General features: G+C 45.2%; 1 protein-coding gene across 1 annotated transcript in view; it reads right to left on the bottom strand.

Moving 5' to 3' along the window:
- The window catches only part of CUNH2orf80 (chromosome unknown C2orf80 homolog), an 11,053-nt gene extending 2,778 nt beyond the window's left edge, over positions 1-8,275 (bottom strand). Inside the window, exons 1-5 of the mRNA XM_044432156.1 lie at positions 8,229-8,275; positions 7,967-8,048; positions 6,706-6,788; positions 5,841-5,928; positions 2,557-2,631 (exon numbers count right to left, since the gene is read on the bottom strand). Of these exons, the coding sequence (XP_044288091.1) occupies positions 2,557-2,631; positions 5,841-5,928; positions 6,706-6,788; positions 7,967-8,048; positions 8,229-8,269 (369 nt within the window). The 5' untranslated portion in view covers positions 8,270-8,275. The remainder of the gene's footprint in view (positions 1-2,556; positions 2,632-5,840; positions 5,929-6,705; positions 6,789-7,966; positions 8,049-8,228) is intronic.
- Positions 8,276-9,081: the final 806 nt, after the last annotated feature.

The following is a 9,081-nucleotide window of genomic DNA, read 5'->3' as shown; positions in this document are numbered from 1 at the left end:
GGGGGCGTGGCTTTATACATCAGGGAAGGGATAGGATGCAGTGAGATAGAATGCAGCACAGATGGGGATTCAGTAGAGGAAGTCTGGGTGAAACTAAAGGGTTTTGACAGGGAAAGAGACCTGACAGTGGGGGTATGTTATCGCCCTCCAGGTCAACTTGAGACCCTGGATGATGTCCTGACAGGCCAGATTCTAAGGATATCTTGGGGGAGAGACACAGTAATTATGGGAGATTTCAATTCTCCCGGATATTACTTGGGAGACTCACTTGGCGGTGACAGCCAGGTCACGTCGCTTCCTAGAAGCTATAGAGGGAGGGTTTTTCACACAGAGGGTCCGAGAGGTGACGAGGGGAGGAAACATCCTTGACTTGGTCTTGACCAACAGGGAGGAGCTGATAGATGAAGTACAGATTAGGGGAGCTCTGGATGTGAGTGATCACTCCATCCTTTGCTTTGAGATCAGGGGACTGGGGATGTGCAGCAGGTCGAGCACTAGAAGCTGGGACTTCAAGAGGACCAACTTTGGCCAACTGAAGGCCAGAGTGGGGAAAGTCTCCTGGAATAGGTTAGGGGAAGGTGAGCGAGTTGAGGAGGGGTGGATAGCACTCAAAAGGGAGGTTTTGGAGGCGCAAGCCTTGATGATACCTCTGGTCAGTAAGGTGGGTAGGCGGAGGAGGGTGCCACCATGGATGAGAAAGGAGGTGGTTAGAGGGATTAAATGAAAGAGGAACATCCGTAGGTACTGGGGAAAATAGACAAAAGGGTATACTGGGAGGAGGAGGCCCTTTGCAGAAGGATTCTTCACAAGGCTAAGTCTGATTACAAGCTGAGACTTGCCAAGAATATCAAGAACAATAAAAAGGGTTTCTTTCAGCATGTAAATAGGAAGAGAAAGGGGAGACAAGTGGTGGGACCACTAAATAAGGAGGAAGGAGATCCAGTGACTGATATGAGGGAACAGGCACAGATGCTAAATGACTATTTTGCCTCTGTGTTCTCCCCAAAGCAGGACGGGGGATATCTGCATAGGAGATTAGATGAGGCTGGGGATTTAGGGGCACAGATTAGAGTCACCCCCCCTTGAAGTCGAGGGGCTCCTCAGGGCATTGGACATTACAAAGGCGCCAGGCCCTGAGGGGTTACACCTGAGAGTACTTAGAGAGTTGGCAGGGGTTCCCTCACGCCCGCTGGCCTCCATTTTTGAGGCCTCGTGGGGAACGGGTGAAGTGGTGGCATCAGTGGTCCCAATTTTCAAAAAGTGTAGTAGAAGGGACATGGGGAATTATAGACCTGTTAGCCTTACGTCCATTGTAGGAAAAACAATGGAAAGGCTCATAATAGAGAGAGATCTAGTGATGCTAGATAGGGAAGGGAGGCTGACAGCCAAACAACACGGCTTCCGCATAAACAGGTCCTGCCAGACAAACACTGTGGAATTCTATGACAAAGTTTCATGATGGCTAGATGGAGGGGATGCAGTGGATGTGGTATACCTGGATTTCAGCAAAGCCTTTGACAAAGTGCCCCATGATATCCTGGTGGAGAAACTGAGGAGTTTTGGGATACACCAAAGCACTGTCCAGTGGATTAGGGCATGGTTGACTGACTGAAAGCAGAGGGTAACCATTAACGGGGAATCATTGGGATGGTGGCCAGTGACAAGTGGGGTCCCCCAGGGCTCTGTCCTGGGGCCGATCCTGTTTCATCTTTTCATTAACGACATGGAAGAAGGGGTGAAGAGTCTGCTGAACAAATTCGCAGACGACACTAAAACTGGAGCAGTGGCCACAACTGAGGAGCAGGTACTCCAGATCCAAAAGATCTGGACAGACTATGGAAGTGGGCTGGAGAAAACAGGATGGCGTTCAATGTGGATAAGTGCAAGGTCTTGCACTTGGGGCATAGGAATAGCTGTCATAAGTACGGGTTAGGTGATAAGTGGCTGGAGAGCAGCACTTGTGAAAGGGACCTCAGGGTACTGGTTGACTGCAGGCTAAACATGAGTCAGCAGTGTGATGCGGTGGTCAAGAGGGCGAACACCACCCTTGGTTGCATAGCCAGAAGTGTGGCTTCTAGATCAAGAGAGGTATTACTACCACTCTACACGACTCTAGTGCGTCCACAACTGGAGTATTGTGCTCAGTTTTGGGCCGCTCATTACAGAAAGGATATAGCCAGGTTGGAGTCAGTGCAGCCTGTGGCCACAAGGTTGGGGGCCGGTTTGCAGGGGATGCCATATGAGGCGAGACTGAGGGAACTGGGTCTCTTCAGCCTGGAGAAGAGGAGACTCAGAGGGGATCTGTTGGCGACATACAGGTATGTGAGGGAATGTCACATGGAGATGGGTAGAGACCTGTTCTCCCCTGCAGAGGAAGGCAGGACGCGCTCCAATGGAGCAAAGCTCAGGGAGCCAAGGTTTCGTTTGGATGCCAGGAAGCACTTCCTGACAGTCAGGACCCCGAGGGTGTGGAATGGGCCTCCATGAGAGGTCGTTGAGGCTCCGTCGGTAAAAGGCACCCATTAGCATCATGCTCTCCATGCTTAAATAACTTACTTTAGAACTGTGCAGGGGTGTTGCAGAAGGACCAGTGCTATAAATCCCAATGACATCTTCAATAGGAAGGCTATTCTGTAGAAACAGGCCTACAGGTTAGTTTTAGCTTTTAACATCTTCCTTTTTATATAGGACTGGTACAGGGTTCTTAACTCCTGACAAGTGGCAGACAGGGAGGGATGGAAAGTTCAATTCCTTTCTCCCATCCAAATCCATCATTGCTGCTAATAATTTAAAGAGTCATCATGGTAATGCTTCAAGTTCCATGCCTTGTGGCTCTTCCTCTCGAAGCCAACATGACCTCCAAGACTTGAGGAGGAAGACAGGAATGTTCCCCTCTGTCTCTGATGGAGTTCAGCAATGACTGCCATATCCATTCCTAGCTAGGAAAGTAAAATGCTGCACTTCATGATGGGTAGCTCTGTATCCTGCCTCCTAGATACCTTCTAAAAGAAGCTGGACAGCCATCTGAGTGGGATGGTGCAACTTGGTGTCCTGCAACAGCAGGGGCTTGGACCTGATGGCCTTCATGGCCTTTTCCAACTCTGCTATTTTATGATTCCTCCCCATCTGACTCCTGAAGCTTTTCTCTGTTAAATCTTAATATTTAACAAACAAAAATGGGAACATGCTTGCAGCCCAGTTCACATGTTAAAGATCACCTGCCCTGCTCCCCATATAATATAGTGGCTAGAGTGATGGACTGTGATGCTCTGAGTTCAAGTCCCTATTTGGTCATAGAACTCACTGTGTGACTTTGAGACAGTCACTGATCTCAGCCTATCTTACCTCACCAGATTGTTGTAAGGATAAAATGGGAGTAGGAGAATTATGTATGCTGCTTTGCACTCCTGGGAGGCAGAGGTGGGATATAAACAAAACAATTTTTAAAAATTACTATTCTTTGCTGAAGTGTTCTCCAGCTTCTTTATTTTAAGTTCACCTGTCTTCCACTAACTGAAAAGTGGAAGATCTAGAATTCCTGCTTCCAACAATAACAAGGGAGAAAGAGAAAGATATACCCAATTGAATGCAGAAGTCCAGAGAATAGTTAGAAGAGATAAGAATGCCTTCTTAAATGAACAGTGCAAAGAAATACAAGAGAACAATAGAATAGGGAGGACCAAAGATCTCTTCAAGAAAATTGGAGATATGAAAGGAACATTTCATGCAAAGATGGACATGATAAAGCACCAAAATGGCAGGGACCTAACAGAGGCAGAGGAGATTAAGAAGAGGTGGCAAGATTACACAGAAGAACTATGCAAGAAAGAGCTTAATGTCCCTGATAACCATGATGGGGTGGTTACTGACCTTGAGCCAGACATCCTGGAATGTAAAGTCAAATGTGCCTTAGGAAGTCTGAGCAACAACAAAGCTAATGGAGGTGACAGTTTTCCAGCTGAGCTATTCAAAATCCTAAAAGTTGATGCAGTAAAAGTGCTATAATCAATATGCCAGCAAATTAGGAAAACTCAACAGTGGCCACAGGATTGGAAAAGGTCAGTTTACATTCCAATTCCAAAGAAGGGCAATGCCAAAGAATGTTCAAACTACCGCACCATTGCACTCATCTCACATGCTAGCAAAGTTATGCTCAAAATCCTACAAGCTAGGCTCCAGCAGTATGTGGACCGAGAATTACCAGAAGTACAGGCAGGATTTCGAAGATGCAGAGGAACTAGAGATCAAATTGCCAACATACGCTGGATCATGGAGAAAGCTAGGGAGTTCCAGAAATTGTGGCAAGTTTTTAAAGAGATGGGAGTACCAGACCATCTTATTTTTCTCTTGAGAAACCTATATGTGGGTCAAGAAGCAACAGTGAGAACTGGACATGGAACCACTGATTGATTCAAAATTGAGAAAGGAGTTCGGCAAGGCTCTATATTGTCACTCTGCCTATTTAACTTACACGCAGAGCATATCATGAGAAAGGTGGGGCTAGATGAATCACAAGTTGGAATTAAGATTGTCAGGAGAAATATCAGCAACCTCAAATATGCAGATGATACCACTCTAATGGCAGAAAGTGAAGAGGAACTAAAAAGCCTCTTGAGGTGGGTGAAGGAGGAGAGTGCAAAAGTTGGCTTGAAACTCAACACTAAGAAAACTAAGATCATGGCATCCGGTCCTCTCACTTCCTAGCAAATAGATGGGGAAGAAATTGAGGTTGTGACAGATTTTATTTTCCTGGGCTCCAAGATCACTGCTGACAGGGACTGCAGCCAAGAAATTAAAAGATGCTTGCTCCTTCGGAGGAAAGCTATGGAAAATCTAGACAGCATACTAAAAAGCAGAGACATCACCCGGCCGACAAAAGTGTGTATAGTCAAGGCTATGTTTTTCCCAGTTGCAATGTATGGCTGTGAAAGTTGGACCATAAGGAAGGCTGAGCACCAAAGAATTGAGGCCTTTGAATTGTGGTGCTGGAGGAGACTCCTGCGCGTCCCTTGGACCGCAAGGCGATCAAACCAGTCAGAGGAGATCAACCCCGACTGCTCTTTAGAAGGCCAGATACTGAAGATGAAACTCAAATACTTTGGCCACCTAATGAGAAGGAAGGACTCCCTGGAGAAGAGCTAATGCTGGGAACAATTGACGGCAAACGAAGGGGACGGCAGAGAATGAGGTGGCTAGATAGAGTCACTGAAGTAGTTGGCGTGAGCTTATGTGGACTCCAGGGGATGGTGGAGAACAGGAAGTCCTGGAGGAATGTTGTCCATGGGGTCGCAATGGGTCGGACACAACTTCGCGACTAGCGACATGACTGTATGCAATAAAATAAAAGTAACATACCTGACTACATAACTATATATGGTTGCTCCCATTCATTTAGTCTAAGCAGGACTATTGTTGAAAGAAATCCATAATAAGCTGTCTTAGCAAGTATATGTATATAAAGTCAGGGTCACTTTGGCATCACAAGGAACCTCTTGAGATAGTTAGAGAATCACAATATATCTGAGCAAATTTCCCATGTTTCCCAAGTTATTTAATCAGGAGGGTCATTAGTGGCAGCTAATGGGCTATATGTGCTGCCTAAGACAGGTGCAGATCACATATAGAAAGGGAGCCTCTGAATAAGGAGACAATCTGTGCTGGGAATATGTGAGGCCCGGCTAGGGAATGGCTCATTTTCTATAAGAAAGTGTTTGAATGTAAAGGGAGCTTGGTGCCTAGTTAGGCTGGCCAAAGGCAGGGCACCCTTAAAGTGACACACCTTCTGGATGCAGGTCCATGATCCAAAAGGAAATAAACAGTATTTCTTAAAAGTAACATACCATTAGCATCCCAGCATAAGCTGATAAAATCATTGCTTCTCTCTTGATTGGGTTGGGATAGATATACTGTTGAGGCAGTGGCAGTTTCCTGTCCAGATTAAATATCAAAAAATGGAAGTTAGGTAGGCTAACCTTATCAATTATAGAACAATATGTGTTGTACCTTTCAGCCCTGAATGATGAACCTGAGGACAAGGATAGCAAGTTCAACTTCTACTTAGGCCAAAGAACCCCTTTTAAACTTTTTTTTTTTAAAGGGAGGATTAATGGTGCAGTTTTATGCACCATGTTTTGGTGCATAACAAAAAACATGTTTTATGTTTTGGGTATGTTGTGCTTTGGAATGTGTTCGTGTTGGGGGAGCTGGCTTTCTGCAGTAAAGGTTGCTCACTATATTTTATGGAACTGAACAATTTGGGGGTTAGGGGCAACTCTTTAAAAGGTTTCCATAAGGGGGGGAAGCTTTTCAGGGGATCACCATTTATTCTGGAGCATAAGGGTCTGCAGATGCCATCAGGAGTGTTTGGCATCCAGGGCAAGCCAGAGTTCAGCTTCATGTAAATTCATGCCCCGCAGCATGATACTGACAATCTTAGCAGAGCGAGAATGAGGTGGAGATGGAGATGAACACCTTGCAGCAAGCTACTTGGATTTAAGGTGGGCATGACTCCATTCAGACCAGTACAGGTTGAGGACACAATCTTATGCACATTCAGCAGAAAAAAGTCCTACAGCTCCTAACATATTCCAGTCTGGGAGCTGTAGGCTTTGTAGGAATGTACCCTAAGTGGATGAGACATCCAGCCTTTTATGTACATTAATAGCTTCACTAAAAGATGAACTTATTTGCTTTTCTTATACTTACCTTTTTTGTTTTCCCCATGGCATTTGGACTTCTGAATCACTGCGCCAAGCCAAAGCAACATTTACAGCCAAGTCATACTGAGCCTGGGAAAAAAGATGGGAAAAAGATGGTCAAGGTTTGCTTTGCCTACATTGTACTGCTTTGTCCACCTACTCTGCAAGGAGGGCTTGGCTTCTTGTTGCAGTGTTTCAGTGTGTTTACATCAGGGATGGAGAACAAGAGCTGGGCTTGGGGAGGGGCTGCATAACGCCTCTGTGAACTTGATGATGTCAGGGCTGAGCCCACACCCCTGGCATCATCCAGTCCCCGGCTGAGGAGCTGGCTGGAGCTCCACCAGACAGGGCTTTGGCCAGGGAATGAGCTTCCTGTGCCTGGGCTTTTCCCAGTGAGGCAGGGCTAAAGCCACCTGGTCTGATGCACCAGGTGGAAGATATCCCTCCATCTGGAATCCAGGATGGGGAAGCTTGGCCTGCCCTTCCCCCTATTGGGGAGGAAGCAGGGTGGATGAAGCACGTAGTGTGCGCCTCACTCTGCCAGTCGGGAGGGCAAATTATGTGTTAAGAGGAATCCCCTTTGCTTTCTGCTATCACAGAACAGAGGCAGCAGCAGGAAACCTTTCCCAGGAGTCTTCAGTAGGTATGGCTTTGGGGAGACACAGGCACTTTGGAGAGGGAAGCAGCTTCCCCACAGGCTCTATGGGCCAGGTGTGCTAGCCTAGCAGGTTCAATTTCTCCTACAGAGTGGAGGAGGTTCCTCACCCTTGATGGACACAAACAGCATAAATACCTTGGAAGCAAGGGCACATCCTCTTGATCCTTAATTTAGAGGCTCTGTGGCCAGCAAAGGCCAACCACAGCCTTAAGTGGAGTCATACGACTTGTCCTTGTTTTGCTGCTACAGACTAACATGGGGATTCCTCTGGAATCAGCCTGTTGCTGCCTCTGCTGGGGCTTGGCTATCCGGTAAGCATGTCTGCCATCAGCAGGGCGCTGGCACAAAGAACCAAAGGTCATGCAGCACATGGATGCACTTTGGCTTGTGTGCAATTCCTAAAGGAAAAACAACCAGGAAAAGTGCTGGTCAGGACAGTAGATGGAGATGTTTCATGTTAGGTGAGCTTTCCCTACTCTCGTTTGGTAACCTGGAGCAATGACAAACACTTTTTAATTTTCTCTCAGGGCAGGGTATTTCAGGCCTTGTATAAAGGCAGGAAAAAACCCCATAAGATATTTTAATTTCTAAGGAAAAAGTAGCAGCATACCAAGTCATCCAGAAAAGAGATTTGTCTTTTTCCTTGTGGGTCAAATCCATTTTCCCGAAGTATGATGCCAACATAATCTCCCCTGTAAAGAAAAGAGTGGTTTATAATTAGGACCAACTTTCAGCCATCCAATGCTTTCTTATTCATGTGTATTGAAGATTCAAGAAAGACAGAGGATTATTCACTGAGCATAAAATACAAGAATAAAATTTAAGTCTACACCAAAGTACCAAATACCAAACAGATTATAAGCAGTACTTACAAGAGTTTTTCAATCTCTTTTTTCAAGTGTTTTCTTTCCATGTCTGTATGTATTCTTCCTGTACCAAAACTGACAAATGTGGAAACCAACTTTAGAAATTCCAGATAAGTTAGCACTGTTGTACAACAAAGAGAAGAAATTCAGGATGGTGAGTCAGTAAAGAGAACCCTTTTAGAAAGTTATTATATATACATTTGTAAGCTCATTGGGCCATGAGCTTACATTTCATTTCAAAGTCATTCAGATCTCAGTTCTGGGTTTGGAATGGAAACTGCCTTGGGTCACCTGGTGAATGACCTCTGCCAAGAAAAGGGCAGGGAGAGTGTGACCCCTTTGAATCTATGGAATGCGCTCCCCAGAGAGGTCCGCCTGATGCCGTCATTTGTTTTTCGGTGCCAGGTGAAGACCTTTTTATTTAAACGTAATTTTAATTGTTAACAATATTTGCTTATTTATCTGGCCAGGGCGACTTCCTTTATATCTTTTATATTTTTTATTTATTTTATATTATTAATTTTAATTTTATATTGTTATTTTTGTATTTTATTGTATTTTATTGTGTTGTAAGCCGCCCCGAGGCTTCGGCAAGGGGCGGCATAGAAATGTTCTAATAATAATAATAATAAAAAAATTCTCTTAGATTGAAACTTCAACCAAACCAAAATAAGGGAGTAGGCTTGTTTACATGGATTGGGTGATAGGATCATATCATGCCAGCATTGTATGATATACTTGGGCTCCTAGGCAGTTTCCAGACCCAATTAAAAGGGCTGCTATTGACCTTTAAAACCCTCATTGACTTGAGGCCAGGTTTCCTGAGGGATTGTCTCCTCCATATATATATACCCAGCCC

This window comes from Varanus komodoensis, unplaced genomic scaffold (genome assembly GCF_004798865.1).
Source record: "Varanus komodoensis strain SLA01 unplaced genomic scaffold, ASM479886v1 scaffold23, whole genome shotgun sequence".
Taxonomy (NCBI): domain Eukaryota; kingdom Metazoa; phylum Chordata; class Lepidosauria; order Squamata; family Varanidae; genus Varanus; species Varanus komodoensis.
This window is presented reverse-complemented; position numbering and strand designations above follow the sequence as displayed.